Genomic DNA, 21,154 nt, shown 5'->3' on the forward strand with positions numbered 1-21,154 from the left:
GTGGAAATCTTTTTTTACGCTATATCGACCTGACCTTTCTTTTCTCCGTCAGACGGAGGAGTTGGGAAAGTTGCGCGGCGCTGCGGAGAGCCTCCAGCTGCAGAAGCACTTCAGTCCCGGTGGAGTTGGCAACACAACCCATAGTAGGAGAACCGGCGAAGGAGCGGGGCGCTGGAGCAGACGGGACCGGGGAGAGGGGGTCGCAGGACGGCAAGGCGCGCTGCGAACGGTCGGTGATGGTTCCCTGTGGCTGGATGAAACCCTCTGCCCCTCTCGTCTGCTGGGCTGTAATCTAGTCAGTGAGCGCGTCTTTGATGATGATGATGATGAGTCTCCCTCTCTCTCTCTCTGACTCTCTCTCATTAGTGATTCCCTATTGCCCCTTGGTGCTCCGTCGGTTACCCGTCGGCCACTCCTCCTCGTCTTATCTTCAGCCAAAAGGATTGAGGGATATGTGGCACAGACCCCTCCCCGCATCTCCGATCGCAGCCGCCGCTTGATGAATCTATTATTGATGTGAAAAGTGTCTAAAGCTGCCGGAAAGACTCGCACTCTTTCTGTCACTCATCCCTCTTGAACACGCGGGTGAACACAGCATACACGAGCGTGGACCAAAGTACTGAACATCCATCAAAGGGCCTGTTGGAGATTGTATGTTTATTCCGTTGTATCTCATCAGCTCTGGCTTACATTTAACAACACAACTGATAAGAGCTCCTATTTATTGTTTCACCTCCTAAAGTTTAAAAAAAAACAAACAACTCACATTTTAAATTTAAATTAAAATGGTAAAAAATTAAAACATCCTGCCAATGGATTCTCTGTCAAATATTTTTTAAAAAGTTATTTAAAAATGTTGTCTTGTTTGGCCTTTTGCCCAGTTATTTTAATCGTATCATTTTTTTAAAGAGAGATGATGGCTACACGCATCGACATGAGAGACAAAAATGAATATCAAATATGATTATTCAGGATGCTCAGCATTTTTTTTTTCTTTTCTAATCATCCAAAACTAACTGAGCGGGTAATAAAAATGCTATTTTAATATGATTTACATTTACTACAGTGACTAATGTTTATTTGCGTGATAATATCACGCTGCAAAGGCCACCACTATTTTCATTTCCTAGCAATAAAACCAATGAATGAGTTAAGATAGTCAAATGCTTTGCAATATTTTTCTGTGGCAGTAGCAGCACATCTATGTTTTTGTGCATTTCATGTGTGTATGTCAGTGTGTGTGTGTGTGTATGTGTGTGTGTGTATTCTGGGCCTGCACACTCAGACACTCAGGCCTGTCATGACCTTTTCTCATCTCTGTCCAGTGCTCAGGGAACAGATGCATCATCGATCAATGACAGCCGCAGGGCCCGTAATAATCTCCCACTGTGGCCTCTTACACACACACACACACACACACACACACACACACACACACACACACACACACACACACACACACACACACACACACACACACACACAAGTGTCTACGTATTGATGGATCCATCCAGGGGTAGAAGGGCAGAACAAACAGCGTTGGAAAGAACTCGAAACACAAAAGATGACGCACTGACAAGAAAGTGTAAGAGGTTCATATTCTCTTTGGTGCCTTATCACCCCCCACACGCACCCACCTACCCACACACACACACACACACACACACACACACACACACACACACACACACACACACACACACACACACACACACACACACACACACACACACACACACACAAGCACAGTGATGGCATTCTAAGACAAATGGAGTGGTTTATAACAACCTCCATCAAACAGACATACAAAGCAACACACACATATTTTACATAAAGACACAAAGTATTAAAAACTTTCAGCCATTTTTAGTGATAAGATATTGATCTTTATATAAAATTGCAGACTGGACATAGTGATAGCCACTGCTTAAATTGCTTTGATTTGTTTGTGCCCTGATTTAGAGGAAAAGAGGACAAAATTATTTTTCCGCAGAGCGCTACAGCATTGTTCTGACACACAGACACAAGCATGCATCTTGTGTCAAAAACCTCAGAGCACCTCTTAGAAAATGTGTCCAAAGCACATAAAGTGTTTGGAGCTGACAGATGTGACAGGAATAAATATATGACATAGTTCTAAATTATTTCATGGCCACAAATAAATAAATAAATTATGCATGGTCACGCACACGTTTGGTCATCTTACATCATTAATGAAGAACAAATAAACAAATAAATTATCCACTTTAAAAGGTTAGTGCATGCATTTGAATTTGCCCTGTGTGCACATATTTCCATAAACTCATGCATTGTGCATGCTGATACAAAAGCAGAAAAAAAATCACTGAATAGTCTGTTAAATTATGGATCCCAGCACTGAGTGGCTGTGTATGTTTATGGTGGTTTTTGTAAATAAATGATAGGGTCATACCTGTGAGCCACTACTCCAGGCCAACAAAAGCAAAGCTGTTTGCTAAGTACAAACATCCGCAAAAGCCATCAAAAAACAATCATGCATGTGGCCTTTTCTGGGCCTGATAATTCTCCACCATTTTCACTAGTGCCCTGATTCTTTCTTTGACATTGTGTGGCGGTGGCAGGGGGCACTGATGTGAAAATCTTAAAAGGATTAGACGGGTTGGTGTTGCCAGCCAATTGGTGCTTGTCAATCTCAGAGGCCCCTGTGTGTTCCCCTTCTTACTTGGTCCAAGCCCCCTTTTCTCTCTATCGAACAGGCTTAATGTCTGAAGCTTAAATGGACACACTAGCCTGTCCCCTCCGTGTGACAGAGTGACAGGTGGCAGATCAAGACACGAGGACAGAGAGAGGAGACAAAGACTGCGAGGAACAGGCGGCCTGAGAGCGAGACGGGAATGGGAAAGAGTTGTGTAGGCAGGGATTAGGAGACAAATAAGAGTAGAGTGACAGGAATGTGGAAACACACGGGAAGTAAAAGGGATGCATTTGGCCATGACATACTGCTATCATGGTTTATGTCAGTGCTTTTTATGGATTCATTTCTTCTGTATGCACTGTATGGCAATAAGGAATGAAAAATCTCTTCTGAGATGAGGGGAAATATGTGTCAGTTTATGGCAACACTACTGCTTTAAACTGGGACAAGAGTCAGCAGAGCAAATGTTGCATATGCAGGATCTACAGAAACAGAGACATGTGCTTTATCGCAACAGTAAGTTGTAGCGCACACATTGTATGGGGTTGGGTTAAGGCTAGTTAAGCAGTTGGGGTTTTATGGGCACTGGCTGGGAATCTCTCCAAAATTATCCACTGCTTGACACAGGGGAAAGAGACTGGGGGAGAAGGTAAAAGAGACAGAGTGAGGTCAGGACATATGAAGCAAAAAATGCGGGAAACTGCTGCCTCTACAGACACAGTCTGTTCCTTGGACAAAAGTTGTTGTGGAACAAAAAAAAGCCGGGCTATTCTTCAGCCTCGTTACATGGGTCATTTCCTATCAGCACTGGCAACTGGCCCAGCCACACACACACACACATCCACCATCCCTTTGTCATTACTGGTGCGTACGTTTTGCCACCATGACACGAAACAACACACAAAACTCTGTTTCTACTCCCCCTTGTCTTTGCATCTCGTGGACAAAATAATGCTGTTTCTGTTGCACACATCCACACACCAAGCCAGGACATCTCGGTCATGTCACTCACCTGGTCCCCCGTGAGGTGACAGGCGGCGAGGTTCTGCTCCTCGAATGTCGGGGCAGAGCGGACGTATTTGAGCCAGCTGTTGCTGTTGACGTCCAGGCTTGTGTCCAGCGCAAACTTGATGTTACCCATGTCGTTGACCACCTGTTGGAGAAGAACCGAATTATTACCTCTACAAAAAAATCCCCAAGTTTAACAAAAATAAACACATCAATAAATATGGATCTGGCACATTTTTAAAAACAGCATTTTCAAAAGGGGCTAAGGGGTTTTCAGGATGGAGGGTATAAAGAGACTGTGCCAGGAGTTTCATGTCAGTCAACTTCAGGACAAACAGAAGCAACATGTCAGTGGGTGTTAAGACCACCTAACCTTGTCAATCCTGACAACAAGACGGGGGGAGAGGAAGAGGAGGAGAAAGGAGGAGGGAGTGAACAAACTGTGGCTTCTTTCACTTGTCTACAGACTTTCTCTGGCACATATTGATCACCCTTTGTAACCCCCTCACCCCCCATGAACAGCAGGTTTCATGTTACCCGCTTTCCCAGGGAATGAAGGAGGATGGAGGTAGAAGTGAAGGAGGAAGCAGAGGAGGAGATGAAGGGGAGAAGAGGGGCTTATTGTTGAGCAAAAAAAGTCAGGGGACAACCAGGAAGGGGTAACAATGCTTAATGTTTGCACAAAAGAGGACCTCATTCTTCACATAGATGTAACTGATTACAAGACTGAACCAGTTAACAACTATCACCTATTGTAGTTCCATTACAGTTCTGTTAAAATACCTTTTTTTTTGGGGGGGGGGGGGGGGGGGGGGGGGCAGAAATTTCAAAGACTCCTTGGGGTTGGAAATTAGCTTTCTCTTTTTGGGTCCTACGTTTGCATTTATTTCTGTATACGTTTGGTGTTTATGGTGCTGTGGAATCTGTGGGTGGCTCGGCTCAAACCCACACGCTCAACCTTTCCGTAAAGTTGGTGTTGAAGCTCAGATTTCACCCCAGCACTGCATGTGATACTAAGACTGTGTGAATCCTCCAGGGAGAGTCAGCCAGAGACAGAACAACTCCTCTCATTACAACTCCCAATCAGCCTGGCCCTGGGTCTAGCGCTGACCTTTAGCTTGAGTCTCTGTGCTCCTAATCACAGTCAAATGTCTGCTGAAGGAAACCGAGGTGTGACGGAGAAGAACCAAGGAGCCCTCTGACGTTTTTAGATGTGCAAAGTTCGCGAACCTCTCTGATTTGTTGCTTTTCTGAAGGCATGTTCATGGTTTTTCCCCCAGCTTGTAAAGTGTGAATGGTCATGTTCTGTTTTGTCTGGGTGAGCGCGTGCAGAAGGTGTATTTTGGTGGGGTGGGGGTGCAGGTGCCAAGTTTGGGGAGTAAATATGTAACAGGTCTGGTTTGGAGGTGTGGAAAAACTGCCATGTGCTTTGTTCAACAAAAGGGCGACAGTTTCAGACGAATGGGGTGTGCATGGTTCAGTTCGCAGCTTTACGATACATTTCATTTTTGCACTATGCCACTTTGAGCCAAGGTGAGGGAACCTTCATCACTTTTTACTCTTATTTTATCACAACAGTGTCGTTCAGTGGCTGAAAATAATCAAAACCTGTGACTTGTGTGTGGACAGGTTGTTCCACCAGCCTGAAATAAAAACCATAGCTGCTCCTTATGTAAATGTATGTGCTGATTGTGAGAGTGGTAAGTTCAACTCAGTTCCTGTTTTATATGTTCAGTGATTCACACTGAGATACTGAGATGGAAATAATGTGATAATGTCCACTGGAGGAGCTTATAAATAAAACTCAGATTTGATCCAATGCTCACACTCTACATCTACAGCTACTGCCTCTTTCTGCTTCCACTTTACAACTTAAACACTTGCCTTGATCGAGTCCAGGCCTTTATTTTATGTGTGAAAACAGTCACTGAAAGCTAACCAGGCATACCCCCGCCTACACACCTACTACTCCACCCAATATCTTTCTGCAGGCGGTGGAGTCAGAGTGCACTTGTCATGGTGTTGCCGGGGACCTGCAGCAGGTTCCTTACATGTTTTATGAACACATTGAGATCCAGATGGACTCAAGGTGGGATTATTTCTTTTTCAGGCGGAATAGGTGTCGAGAGGAAAGTCAGAGAGACTTGCATGCATTAGTGCTGCCATGCCAACATATGAGGCATGGTAGCATTCAACCACACATTTTGCCCCCTCCTTCTCCTATACACACACACACACACACACACACACACACACACACACACACACACACACACACACACACACACACACACACACACACACACACACACACACACACACACACACACACAGGTCTGATCATGGGCTTAATGAGCAGCAGACCTGTGTGTGTCGTGTTTTTGTCTGTGCATGAGTGTGTGCGTACGTGTGTAGACCGGGAGGCCTACTAACACCCTGTCTCCGGGTGGAAGCCTGATTTATAAGGCTTCAAATGAGGTGCAACAGAGAAGGAGAGCCAGAACAAGCCCATGGCTGATTGTTTGTTTATTTACCTTTCTTTTTCTACCCCCCCACCCCAAACCACAGGATGGGAGGGAGGGGGATCATCAGCTTCATGTGCAAAGAGGTTTCCACAAAACAAAGCAAATATGGTGCTCTAAGTTTTCCTCTAAAGTTCTCACCCCTCATTAGAAATACACTCTAAAGATATAAAAACAGCTGCTTGAATGATTTCAAAGAGTTTCATTACAGCCAGTGTTGAGCCACAACTATCTTGCACTAGCTGGTTTTGCAATTTTTGTGTATAGCTCAGATATCCTCTGTATTTGGAATCTGCTTGTTTGTGCTATGTCAAACAATCAGCACATTTTAAGAATACTTCTGGACTATGATACATCAGATCTTTATTGTTAGATCACAGGATGGAAACAATTGCCCTCTCATAATGAAACAGGTTCTACCTAAAACTTCAGGTCAACAAAGTTGATCTAGAAGTGGAATTAAAATAGATAGTGAAGTTATTTGTAGACTTTGTCATAGTTCACAGTTTTCCAGATTTCCAGGTTCAACTTTTAACAGTACTTCACACTTTGTTAATGTGGACATGGGCACTACTGTCAAGGTTCTCGTAGATTTTAGTTATGTCAAGATGATCCCTCCAAAGTTTTAGCCATTTTTAAATTCACTTAAATCAGTCAACTGCCTGTGTTTCTTTTGGTTTTTGTTGCAGTTATTTCATGCACTGCCGAAGTTTCAGAGAGCCCATTGATATCACAACTCACAAAAGTGAGAGGTAACTTGCTGCTTTTATTATGTCTATTTATTCTTTTATTCCCTTCAACTTCATCATTTTCCAGACCTATAGTTTAACAGTAGAAGAAAAAAAATATTTCGTGGACACACAACTCATGAATGCACTGGCACATGCATGTGCACAAAGACACAATGAGACTGGAGTGAAAGAGAAGCAGCTCTGAGTGGACAGGATGCAGGGCAAACTCCACAGGAAGCTCTGATAAGAGCTCGACACTTATATCGCTCCTCATAACACAAAGGGGAACCTTTGACAGCTAGGAACCATTAATGGATGTCTCGGCATGCCCTCTCCTCAGCCAGTTATATCTGACAGATGTGTGTGGCGTGCAGGGCTGAATTAGTAGAGGAAAGTTGCTTGTACGGGCAGACGTTGGTGACAAGGTACATATTATTTTCTGTATGACGGAGGGCAGAAAATGGAAATGGCAACTCAGAGCACAGTGGCGATTGTGATTTTGATCTGAGATGGAGATAGAAGCAGACTTATGGTGTGTGAGAAGTAGCTGTTCGGTTGTTGTATGTCTGTGAGGGGATATTTTTACAAAGTGTGACTTTAGTGTGTTGCTGCTCTGCCCTGGGTTTTAATGTGTGAACACGCCCTTGTTTGCATGAATTTGTGTACATGCGGCTATGACGGACAGAAGAGTCAAAGTTTAAGAGATTGCAGACTCTTCACTGGTTCACAAATCCTGAAGTAACGTCTGACACACTTAGCTTGAAAAAAGAAAATACCCAAAAGTGAGACTGGTGCTTATGCTGGATCTTGTTCTAAATCTTCTTTGATGAAAATTATTTTCTGGGGCAGAGAAAGGGAATGAATAATAGACTTGGGTGCATAACTGTGTGCACTACCCCTTGAAACAGCTAGGGGGCAGCCTGGTATGAAATCTCCCTTCACAGAGAAGAAGGAATGGAAATAAAACTTCCATCCTCTCTCAGCAGCTGTACTCACAAACAAAAAACAATTCAAAAATGTTGGACAAAGTAAGTATAACATGCACACATGCCCCCTCTGTTTTACCCCTAAGAGTGAGAGCGCCAGTGATGGAAACAGCGCAGTGACAGTGACAGATTGAGTGGCTGTGAAGTGGGCTGCAGAGCTGGTTGTTAGAGGTGTTGCAAATTAAGCTGCAGGACGACCAACAAGAAATAAAGAAGTGTGTGTGAAAGTGTGTATCCTTTCTGCAGAAGGATCTGTTTCCAGTTGGGAGGCCCCTGAACATATGCATACACACACACGCATACACACACGCAAACACACACACGCACACATATACGGACTAATAAAGTGGCTGACAGAGTACAGATCCCCACAGCCTCTGATGTGTTTGTGCACATTCACATGTGTGTGTGTGTGTGTGTGTGTGTGTGTGTGTGTGTGTGTGTGTGTGTGTGTGTGTGTGTGTGTGTGTGTGTGTGTGTGTGTGTGTGTGTGTGTGTGATGGATGGGGGCCTGCAGAGATGACCCTACCCTGCCACATCACTCAACGGTCTAAATTATTGTGTGTGTGTCAGCATTTGTGTGTGTGTGTGTATGTGTGTGTGTGTGTGGAGGTGAGAGGTGGACAGGCACACAAGGGGTCCTGTCAATGAGCCTTCTCTTGGAGAAGAAAGAAAAATACAGAGAATTAAAGACAGGAAGGCATCCAGAGAGAGAAGAGCGAAAGAAAGAGGTTTCTTCTATTCAATTACGTTACATATTTTATGTTATGTTACATTTACGGTTATCACAGCAGGAGCAGTTAGATATGAAGGAAGAGGAAAAACCATGTCATCACAATTTTGAATTTCTGAAACATGGTTCACAAACTGAAAAGCCTCTTGTGAAAAATTGTTTTATTAAATAAACCTATAAAATATTGCTAGCCAAGTTCATCCAGTGAAGAAATAAAATAATGTACAAAAAACTGAAAAATACAAAATGTCACAAAATTTTATCAGTAATAAAGTTATACAGCTATTGAAAGATTTCCTCCTTTAATTTGTGCTCTAGTTTAAAAACACTTCATATCACAGACTGCTGTACAACTTTTTAATGTAATTTATGTTTTCACACATTCATAACATTTGTATACAATATGTTAACAGATTCAAAAGGAAAAGTTTACACTTTCAAGAGCTTAGCAAAAAGGGACTATCAAATGATTTCTTTCTAAACTCAGAATCAGACCAACCATTATCAGCTGTACAACTGATGCAAAATTCAAAAATGTACACCGCACACAAAAAGGTTGCTTTATCCTAAAGTGCCAAATGATGTTTGCAAACCAAACACATTAAAACAGAGGCAGGTGAGTTGGTGAAGGCCTTACTATCTGCTCAAAATTAAAAATTCAGAATTAATTTCAGTCAAAATTAGGGTTGGGTACCTTTCACATTTGGAACAAAATGGTACCAAAGCCTGGTACTTGGCAATAAGTACCAGTACTCTACGGTACCTATTTTCTGTACTTTTTTGAGTTTATGTGGTAAAAAAATATCAATGTGTTTAATAATAAAATACAAAAAATTTCAATTTAACAAAATTATTCTTCAATTACAACCTTGTAATGTTGTGTTCATATCCAGCATGGAAAATCACCTACTCTTCCTCTCCCTCACAGTAACAAGGATGCATTTAGGTACCTAAACATGGTACTTTTTGGTTTGAATCGGTACCCAGTACTTTTGACAGAACTCGGTCAGTACCAACAAAAGTACCTAATTTGTTACCCATCCCTAGTCAAAATGCAGTATTTCAAATTAAAATTTAAAAGAATTGAATGATAAAGCGTCGCAAAGAATAATTCAATTGTGTGGTTTGTCAACATTTTTCCGCAAGCCACTTTGTCACATAGACATGACTCCTCACAGGTTTCTACACACTTAGCTCTTACTGAACCATCCTCACGATGAAGATCAAATATTGTGTAAAAGTTAAATGTCAAAATAAAGCAGAAGAGGTGAAGTGCTCCATCAAGAAGAGCCCTGCTGAGAGTATGGATTGGGTCTTTAAAAAAAGAGTGTGTGTGTGTGTGTGTGTGTGTGTGTGTGTGTGTGTGTGTGTGTGTGTGTGTGTGTGTGTGTGTGTGTGTGTGTGTTTGGGGGTGTGTGAGAGAGGGTGTGTGAGAGAGAGTGTGTGTGTGTGTACAAGGCCAATTACTGATGCTGGTAATAGTACACCTGTGAAGCTATGTCTGGCAGCCTAATGACAGCTAAAGAGGAAACAGGCTGTAAATCCATATACATGCACACACACACACACACACACACACACACACACACACACACACACACACACACACACACACACACACACACACACACACACACACACACACACACACACACTTGTTTTTTTTTGTTGTCTGTCAAAAAAGAAGCTGCTGTGAAATTGTCTGTTCCTGCATTTTCATATTAAGCTGAAGGGATTCGAAGTGCCTAAGCAACGTGAGGTTGGAGTGTGTATTAGCAGTGTGTGTGTATATGCATGGAGACTGTGAAGGTGAGTGAAGGCATGTTAAATGTGACCCATTTTATCTGGGCTGGGCAGCCATCGACATAATTAAAAACCAGGCAGGCAGGCCGGGGAGGGCCTGGGGCCTTGTAAAAGCCATCTGGGTTGTAGTGTATGTAGTGTGTATGTGTGTGTGTGTGTGTGTGTGTGTGTGTGTGTGTGTGTGTGTGTGTGTGTGTGTGTGTGTGTGTGTGTGTGTGTGTGTGTGTGTGTGTGTGTGTGTGTGTCTCCATGCACAGTGTCAGAATGTGGTCCATCTCATTAACGACCTAACTTGGTTCTCTTGAATCAGCGTCTCTATAGTCACCATCACACAGCTATCATTTGTGGTTAGTGTGCGACAGTTTCCCTGTCAATCTCCCACACTCTCAAAATCATTGCAACATCAAATCAATTTTGAATCATGCTTTTCTTCCCCTTCACTGACGCCTGAATAATTATCCTCCTAATGTAGTTGTTTCTTGCAACTGATTTTATTTAAAAACTGTTAAATGTTGAAGACTGACACACACTGACACAGAAAAGCCAAATGTTTTAAAAAGAAAAAAAAGGATGTCTGATTATAGTTCAGCATCACATTAAAATAAAATAGTCCCAGATGATATATTAGTTTGAATTAGCTCTTTAATAATGTAATTGCAAAACAAAGAGGGGCAAATAGTACTTTATAATGTGGGCCACTGATGATTCAATAATTTAATCCACATGGATAATTAGATTCAAAGGTCTCAGTTACTTTCTGACTTCGATGTTTGCAGACTCATTTTTCAAATTATCGGAGGCTGCAGAGTTTTTTGGGCAGTTTTCTTGAAATCAAGTTTATTGTCTCAATCTAACAATAACCACGAACAGATCTGGGTAGCATTCACATCTAATTGAAGCAGGACAGAAGCTTCACATTAGTGTATCAATTGATGACATCTGCACAGCCAGACTGTTTTATTTCTAGCATCACATCACCGTGTCTACCTCTGCACCCCTGCAGCTCATCTCAATGAGCACACTGCCAGGTAAGGGTAACATAAAACAGGAAGTGTGAGCACCTTAAAGAAGAGAAGCAGTAAGTTTTCAGACCGGACCCCATTAATGGAACGGTGCTGTGTTATTTACAGCCACTTGTTAACTGCCTCGGTGAGTGTGTGTGTGTGTGTGTGTGTGTGTGTGTGTGTGTGTGTGTGTGTGTGTGTGTGTGTGTGTGTGTGTGTGTGTGTGTGTGTGTCATCCTTCATGTGCTGTATGTCTGTGCAGGTGATTGTGCTCTACTCGTGTGTTTTTACGCAATGTGATGTGTTCAAGTGCATGTGTGCGCTCAGAGGTTACCATCATGTCATGTCTGTTTTACTTTTAAACAGCCTTTTAATAGGCCGGCCTTTATGATATGTATTTAGGGCAATTAGTGAGCAGATATATTGGCTCATTATACTGGAGCAGGTGCAGTGTGTAAACGGAGAAATATGAGAACAGAACATCAGGATCACACACTCTGTCTGTAGGTGAAAAGTAATGACTAGAATAAGTTTGTGACAAACAGGAGTACACACACTGAACTCAGAGCCAGACATGTTCTAGTCTTTGTCACAGAAATCAGAGGATCAATAGAGAACACTTATGCCTGAAACAAGCTGAAAGAATTGTTTACAATCTCCAGAGAAGAAAAAAGATAGCTTGCCCTTGCTTTTTTGGTTCATTATTAACTGGGAAAAAGGAAGAGTTTGTAAGGAATGTGTTTATAGGCTGGAGGCAATGCTCAGCGAATAAAGTGGCAGTTTATCAGCTACAAGAACTTCTGTATGCCTGTATCAAAAAGGCTCCAAATGCAAATGCATACTCAAATATTTAATTTATGAGTATGCAGGCTTTTTATTAGTGTGTTATTGCAACACATAGTTATACAAGTTTTTACGCATTGGGTAATCTATTCTTAGGGAGCTAATACATGAATGAGATTTTGCTTTCAGCTGACAAAGTCTATGATCTGTGCTTCCTAAATCCTCAAGGAAGCATTGAAATAAGAGCTCTGGTTAAAAATGCATTAAAAAAAATAAGTAGAGGTAAATTGTGGATCTCAGATTCTGTATTCCAGCAGTAGTAGGTCCTCTTTTGTAAGCGCTGATATCTGGGGCATAAAATTAAATTTCTGAGCTCAAGCAAAGCATCTAAATCAATCAAGCCTAATGCATCCATGCCAGGAAAAATGGTAAATAATAAGGCGAGGAAGTGAGTATTCAACACTAACACAACTTGACCTCCACTCTATCGACTGACATCGGAAGTGAAACACAGAATAGGACAATTGCTGGAACTGTGCAAACACAAACAAGGAAGTGGTGCTCAGTCCAAATTTGTAGAACATGTAACGCCATTAATTATTTATTAACATCCGAAAAAAGGAATACTTCCTGCAACGTTTGCTTTTTGATACAGTGACTGATGAAGGGAGAGTGAAGCAGGAGAAAGAAGACGTGTGACAAAAAGTATTCATTTACAGTCCCATTTTAAATGATTCAAACCAGACAACAGGAGTTTCCAAATAAAAACTGAAACAGAATTTTTTCCCTCTGCATGTCAGCTTCTGCTCAGCATCAAATCAAAGTTAGTCCAAACACTTAACTCATCTACTACCTCATTCTTTTAATCTTATGAAAAGGAGCTGATGCTGAACAGAACTCTACAATCAGTCCAGCCTACAGGTACGTTTTAGGTGAAAAGCCATTTGGGCTCTGCACTGTAGAAAAGTGGTGGCTCTCTCCAAGATCAATGAATTGGTAGGACAGCAAGAGAGTAAACAATTTGAAATGTAAAAAGGGAAAAATAAAACACTCTATAACCTTTAAAAGAGTGACAAAAACTCACACCTTCCCCTTACTTTACCTCTTTCTCAACAATTTTTACCATCACATGCTCTCAACTTGCAGCAGGTTTAAATTTAGGGGTTCAAATCATACAAAAAAGTCCTTTTTGAATTTTAAATTGTCATCCAAATGTTTTTTTTTTCAGTAGCTGTCCAGGGCCGTAACAACCAGACTCCACTTTCTCCTCTCATCACTTCTTCTCTCCTCCTGCGTCTTACTCCTTGATTTAGGAGCCTGAAATAAACTTGAACAGACATGATAAAATCAAATGCACAAAATAAACAAAAGGACACAGTATCCACTATTTAAAGCCCTGTTGTTATGGATACCTTCTTTTCAAAAACATCTTTGGGTTATGTCTCAGAGATAACCAGAACTTTTTTCTGAGAAGGTCAGACTAACTGCAGCCCAACTCTGCTCACTACTTGTATTCAGTAAAAGTATCTGCCCACCAGGATTATCTGCTGCCACAGAGGCATACGTGATGCAATGAGACCTGTTACTCTCCTCGAGAAGGATTAGTAGAATATCTGGCTTTCCTCATCTCAACCAAAGGATCATTTCATGTGTGTGTTCTCACCAGTGCTCTGTGTGTGGCTGCTAACATTGCTCTGCCTATGGTGGTGTGTCACAGTTCAACACTAGCCTTAGAGACAGTCTCCGCTATGCACATGCAGGGCACAGCAGCGGCTGAGACTAGCCAGGCCACGAGGGCCAATAAAGCTGACTCTCTGAGTGTTGGGCCTGCTGGCAAGAAGCAGAGGAAAAGACCTATTTCATTGTTGTGTAAACCATTGTTTCATTTCCACACTTCTCTCTCCCTCTCTCTGCTCTGATATTTCACAGGGTTTTTGGCCCCCGTTCAAATGTGAACACAATACAGCTATTGAGATCATGGCTTGCACCTCCTGGCCTGAGCCGAGCTTTAGCTGTCTCAGCTTCCACCTCGTACTTTAACCGCCATAACTCCTTCTTCCTTTCCACTCTGATTCTCAGGATTTTTGTTTTGTCTTGGGATGCAGAACAGGCAGAGCGATCACGCTGCTGTCCCAACTCTCAATCGTGTTATCGAAGGTTCTGTCCCATCTCTGGCACTGATGGACTCCATTGTGCTGCTAATCCTGGTCGGTCATCTCCACCCAGAGACCCTTATATCATGCTTTTAATTAATAATGCTCGTCCGCTTTCCCTAGAGTGGCAACTGCTGGTAGGCTTGTGTGTGTGTGTGTGTGTGTTTCAGAAGAGCCCCGCAGCCATCTGGTTTGTGTTAGACACAATATTAAGAGAGTGTCAGTGGCCAAGGTCTGGCTGATGGCTATCAATCTGCCCTTTAATGTATGACAGGATATATGGAGGGATGGATGGATACAGGCCCCCCTCAGAGAAGCTAATGGTTAAACAGCCGCATTAAGGTGATTGAAACCCATAGTGGAGATGGGGCCCATTGTGGAGCTGCATGAGGAGGCCAGAAGGCCTTTTTTATGTCCTGTGGTCAAGGAGGTAGAAAGTAGAGATAGATGAGTGGAAAGAGGGAGAAAAGAAAGTGGAAGAGTAGAGATAAAAGGTTTCAGAATGGGGATAAAATGTCGAGGAAAGCTAAGAGCCGTGAATACAAATAAGTCGTGAAATGAAAAGGTAGTGTGTTGTTCAACATTTTTTATTTGACTTTTTTAATGAATGATTTAGCTTCATTTAACCACTGGTCAAATTAACATGTTTTTTTTTAAATTAAGGATTTAAAAGACTGTTACAATTTAGATTTAAAAACAAATCATTCATTAACTAATTTATTCATTAGGTGCCTTTTATATCTGATTCTTGATTTTGATCAACTATATATGTAACTTTTTAAATGGACAACAGAAATCAAACACTTGTCTGCCCTTCATTTGTGGGATAGATAATAAAGCAAGTAGGAAGCGAGGAGTCCAGGAGACACAGAAAGACAAATGAGGAGGAGGAGCAGCTGTTGACACAAGCCTTCTCCTCTCTGTCAGATAAGAGATAACAGGGCTGCCAGTGTTTAGACGCACCATTAGTGGTGTCATCAATCACACACACACACACACACACACACACACACACACACACACACACACACACACACACACACACACACACTCACACACACAGTGGGGATAGGGGGCGATTACAGGGTGGTGAGACAACATATTGCTCTTTTACAGCTTCGAGCATGTCTCACTACATCCATTTCTTACAGATCATCACACACACATACACACACAGACTCACAAGACTTGTAGCTCCATTTAGTCTAGTTAAGCCCACAACCATTGAACACTTTAAAAACTGGAGTGGCATCTAACTTATTCCAGTGCGAGAGTGAAGGCGAGAACAGGTAGAACTCTAAAATTAACCTGAAGTCTGAATAAAATTTATGATTTTTTTCTCCTTTTGAAAACACTTTCAGAGTAAAAACAGATATTTTGGATGCTCTGAAACTTTTGAACAGCCACCAGTAGCTCATGAGTTCCTACAGTGTTGGATATATTAGGAAAATCAGGAGACAACAACCACAAACAATTTAACAAGTGAATAACTGAAGTGAAGCCCTGTGTAAAATACTCGGCCTGTCTCCTCTGTGGTCATGTTCATGAGGACAGACAGCAGATAGCGCCCCCTATAGAGGCATAGTTTGACATTTCATTGATGTAGAAAATAAAAACAAGCTGTATAATGTCTGTTTGCATGAACTGGCATACAACTACTCAGCCAAGGGAATGGATAACCAGCGCAGGCATAGGGATGTAAACATACAAGAAGAACAGAAGACTAGTAGTGCTAGCATGGCTAGCTTAAGCCACACTCCGTAAACTGACCTGACAATGTTTACCCAAAGACTCTGTGACCCCGTGTTTGGCTGCTTTAAAAACATTCAGCCAAGTTTTGACAGATTTCTGGGCTGTTTACTTGCCTCTAGAGATGTCAGTCAGTCAGAAATTCAATCACTATTCAAATCACTTGGAAATTAATCACTTGTGCTGATGATGCATTGGCTAACCACTGGCAAGTGACCTGTTTTGATTGCTGGCATAGCTACTTTTTAAACATCAACCTCAGACATTGTTTTGAGATCCATTGCGCAATAACACCAAGAGAAGTAGAAGGAATTCTGCAGTGATTGATAAAGCAGAGGAATTTTCCAAATTGACAGAAGTTTTACAGGACTGCAGTGCATGTTTGAATGGGGCTGTGCCTTGGCATTAAATGTGTATGCATATTTAAAAAGAGGCATTAGGTTATACATCATTCATTATATACTATTACTTTCAGTGCAGGATATATAAACTTGTACAGGGTATATTGGGGTCAGAAAAGGACAGAGAAAAGGCGCATATCCAACTTATACTCCCACCTGGAAACTTCTCATTAAAGCTTGAACGGCCCTGGGCATCAAAGTCGCCATTAAAGTCACACTAGAAAATAACAATGACTTTCAAACTATCCTTTGACTAATAATGCTGTCACCACAAGTTACTTGTAGCTTAGCAAAGAAGAGAAAAAAAACTTTTTGTAGTGGTCCTGTGCTCCCCATGCTCCCATTAAAAGCTAAGGCATAATTTGGTCATTCACTAACAACTCTTGGAGAATGCTCCCCTCAAGGAACACAATCAGGCATAATTGGCCAATCAACATTGGGAACAAACACAACGATATACCTCACACAGTGAGCCTGTTGGATACGGTCATGTGGACAAGACCCCAATCACAAAAATAAAAAGGCAAAAGGCACCAAATACAGTAAAAAAACAGACTTTGGGGGGAAAAAAATCCATAAATTTGTGTTGTTGAACATGTGTTACTCCATGTTTCACAAGTCCCTTCAAAGGTTCTTTAAAACAGGAGATTCACAGGTTAAGATGGAGAGACCATATGAGAATATCTTGTTTTCTCTGACTCCTTACTTGACCTCAAATGTTAGAGGTAAAGAGCAAGGGAAAGAAACAATTCAAAACAACAGTTCTCTATCATGTAAAACATATTATTGCCAAAACGGAAAAATCTTTGTGGGGATGTATAATGTATAGCAGACTGATAATGGTAATTATTGTTCTATAGACACATTATATTGATGAAACTTAAAGCAGTAGCTTCTCTGGAAGTGGTATTGAGAACTGGTGCTGGAATTTTACCAGGGACCTCAGGCTCAAATGATTAATGAAAATAATCACCAAATTATTAGCAGTTGACATCTCACCTTCATCTGAGGTAATGGGATGACGCATGTATAGCACTTTTTAGCTGTTAATCTCATTCACACACTGATGGCAGGGGCTGCCATGTTAAGGGATGATCAGTGTAAGCTAATCTCATTCGTAGGCTAGCATCTTGCCCAAGGGCACTTCAGTGTTTAAATGCAGTAGCTGGGATGAAACCCCCAACCTTTTGATTGAAAGACAACTGAATCAACTGCTACATTTTTTTTCCTTTAGACATATAGACTTCTGACATAAGTACAATGACTTTGACAACCCAGTTGCTTAATCAACTCTGACGTTAAAAAGGACATAACTGCATGCACAGGAGTGCAAAAGGAGTAAAAATGTTTGAACTGTTTTTGTGGGGAGTTAGTCAGTATCACAAGTCAATTCTGACAAAATCTTTGTCTTTACTCAGGTGTGCAACAATGAAACACTTTAAAATACAACATTACCAATGTGACAATGTCTACAGTTATAGATTCAGAAGAAGCTGAAGACCTGAAGAGAACAGGGAAAAAAATAAATCTGAAAGCAGTCAAATGAGGCTGATCTATGGGGCTGTTTGAATATGATCAATAACACTGAAGACACTTAGGGTGTAGTGTATCACAGCCCAGCACTTAGGCTACATTATCTATTATTGACTATTGATCAGGTTAGCTGAAAGAAGTCAATAAATGCATAGTGGACTTAATTTGATAGATTGCATAAAGCCAATAGGAGATAAGTTAAGTTTATAAAATAAATGTATGGGATATATGGCTTTTAAACAGAAAAAACATGTTCTCATCCAGGCAACTGTATTTACCATATCTAACTCATTGCATTTCTTTCAGCAGTATTTCAATACTTGAAGGAATCATGAATATACATTTACATGCATTTACAACCACAATAAAATGAACATAATGTAATCTATTCATGTAAACAACTCCTGAATGTGTTTTTGTTTATGTACAGTATATCTCTCTTAATGTGGGCTTGAGCTTGTTAGTTGTACTAATTACTCCAAACAGCACAATGGATCTTTTTAGCCTGAAGGGCGTATCTACTATGACCTCCCCGTGTGCAGGGGCTCAGTAGTCCAGGGGGGTATTTAGGAAGTAAACATGTTGACTGCACCTCTACCCCACTATACCTCCATCCATTTACCACCCCACATGTCCAATTAACAAGGCACTGGCTAATTTGGGGTCGTTGCATATATGTAAATGAAAAGCAAACAAAAGGAATGGGTGATGGATGACAAGGGAAGGGGCTCAGGAAGGGTCCGTGTGGGACACTTAGCACTGCGACACTAATTAAAAGGCCATAGCTCTGAGAGCACTGAGGTAACTCATTAGCTGCAACCTGCTTCTGAGCCACACACTGCACCATGTGCTAATGCTACAATAGCTAGCGGTGAAAGAAGGTAGAGCCACATCGAGAAAAAATGAAGAATGATGGACGTGTGCATTGTGCTCAACTAAGGTGTCCACATAGGCATATAAGCTCAGCCAAATTAGCTTGGTTGCATTAGCCCCTCTGTGCCACTACCCATTAGTTTGGTGCAGGGGGTAGCAGGCTGAAGAAAGGTTACCATAAGCATGGCAATTAGGGCTATAATAGGATAAACAACAACCTGGCTGATGGAGGGAGTGAAGCAGAACACAGTGCAGGCAATGATTACAGAGGCCAAGTGTTTGGAGGCGGGTGACTTTAGCTATATTGATCTATGGCATGGAGGTGTAGGGAGCTTGAGGGGCACCCACTGAGTCTTGCATGGCTCTTCTACTCACTGGAGACAATGCCAGCAGCATCCACATGAAAAAGTCTTAAACAAAACTAACACATACAAACTAATGTATGAAATATGTGTGGAAAAAAAATAGCAGTTTGAGGGATCTCTCGATGCTAGTGTCAAAACCCTGTGGGGATTTATTTAATATAACTATGAATTGTCACAGTATTTTCTCCTGCTGCCTTTTAGAAAACTAAGACATGGTTTTCTCAATCTCATAACAACAAACTTAAGAAAAAACATTTTCATAAAGGAGGAGGAAGAGGAAAACAAAAAAACAGAAGGAGAAACAAGTGCTGGGATCAATGGTGCAAAAAATTGTTTTTATTGAATGCTGCGTGGCTCACATTTCCTGCAGACACAGATAAGAGAATGAGAGTGTGCAGACCCTTCTTTCTCTGTGTGTGTGCCTGTGTGTGTGTGTGTGTGTGTGTAAAATAAATGAGATTATTGATGTAACATGTCAAATATAATTGCTGAGATTTGAGCAAAGAGGAGGAGAGGAAAGGCTGATGGGCTCACTGATCCGTGGAATGCTTCGTTTGGGAGAAAGGCCAACAAGTCACTGAATTTGGATCGTGACCTCGGGTGTGTGTGAATGTGTTTGTGTGTGATACTGTGAGAGAAAGAGGCCGCTTAGCCCCAAAACGTAATTGTTGACTTTTAAACTTGAGTTCTGCAGACACACACACATACACACACACAGGGCCTGCATGTCATAATCCAAGAACAAGGTGTCAGAGTCAGTCTGTCAGATGTAATATTTTATGATGTTTGCCTGCAGTGAAGGATTTTTTTTTTTAGCACACAGACTTTTTGGAAAGATGAACTAAATAAAAATCTCTAAGGCCCCAAAGCGTGCATTCTTTATTTCCACTGTGGATTTAAACAGAGCAAAATGATAACATGGGAATGCCATACACAAATGATTTAAAAAGTATTCTTGGGAAATTTTAGATTTGGATACCCAGTGTCCTTTAGAGAGCTTATAAGACTGTTGATCTGTCATTAGATTAGTTATTTATGGATTCCTGATCAAGGAAACACACATTTGTGTTTAGGTTTAAGCAAAGGTTCACTTTACAACCTTTTTAATTTGAGAGTCTGTTTGCTTATTACCTCATATCCAATCAACTACACACATTTAGTATAAAAAACAAGAAAACAGCCTAGCATTAAATGAAACAAGATGTGTGCTTCTGTGAGTAAGTAAACAAATGGATATTTGTTGGTATATAAATCTGTATGTTTTAGAAAGCACATAAAGAACAGCCCTATGGCGTATGACTAAAGTTTCAGTTAATGTGCAGAATATGTATGAAATTAAAGATTATCTGAAGGTTCAAATTGACATGTGGCCCACGTGTCTGTGAATGTGTATCTGTGTGTGTCCCACCTTACAAAGACACATTGAGAGGCCTTATGGCTCCAGAGAGCTTTGGGCTTCATGATGGAGTCAGAGATCTCATCTCATTCACAAAACAAACATTCCAACTTTGCAACCCCTTTCAACACTTTCCACTAATTCTGCTCATTTCCAGCGCACTTCGTCTCCTGAAGGGAAATCTCCAATCCTAACTCACCCCTTTTATAAGGTAACATTTTCCAGCTGACTCAAACTTTATTTAAATGTCAAATATCAGAATCAACATCAGGAAAATGTCTTCCTCTTGACTTAAAGATGTGTTTGTGGTAACAGAGAAAAATTAGACACATGGGAGATTAAAGAGGGGGTATTGTGCTTTTTTGTGGGGTTCATTCTGTCCGATACTCCTGTGGTAGTCCCTAATTTTCTCACACTTTAGAAAAACCCCATTCCTCATG

At 41.3% G+C, this 21,154-nt stretch overlaps 1 protein-coding gene across 8 annotated transcripts in view; it reads right to left on the bottom strand.

The window, feature by feature from the left end:
• prdm16 (PR domain containing 16) overlaps positions 1 to 21,154 on the bottom strand; it is a 190,325-nt gene that overhangs the window by 19,112 nt on the left and 150,059 nt on the right. For 7 of the 8 annotated variants that reach the window (XM_074681448.1, XM_074681445.1, XM_074681443.1 and 4 more), the window contains exon 4: positions 3,687 to 3,827. In XM_074681448.1, the coding sequence (XP_074537549.1) occupies positions 3,687 to 3,827 (141 nt within the window). Of the gene's footprint in view, positions 1 to 34; positions 350 to 3,686; positions 3,828 to 21,154 lie in introns of those variants that run through there. The other variant, XM_074681447.1, reaches the window with a different exon arrangement.

Source organism: Halichoeres trimaculatus, unplaced genomic scaffold (genome assembly GCF_033239565.1).
Source record: "Halichoeres trimaculatus isolate MK-OKI-2021-1 unplaced genomic scaffold, fHalTri1.1 fHalTri1_scaffold_11, whole genome shotgun sequence".
NCBI classification, from domain to species: domain Eukaryota; kingdom Metazoa; phylum Chordata; class Actinopteri; order Labriformes; family Labridae; genus Halichoeres; species Halichoeres trimaculatus.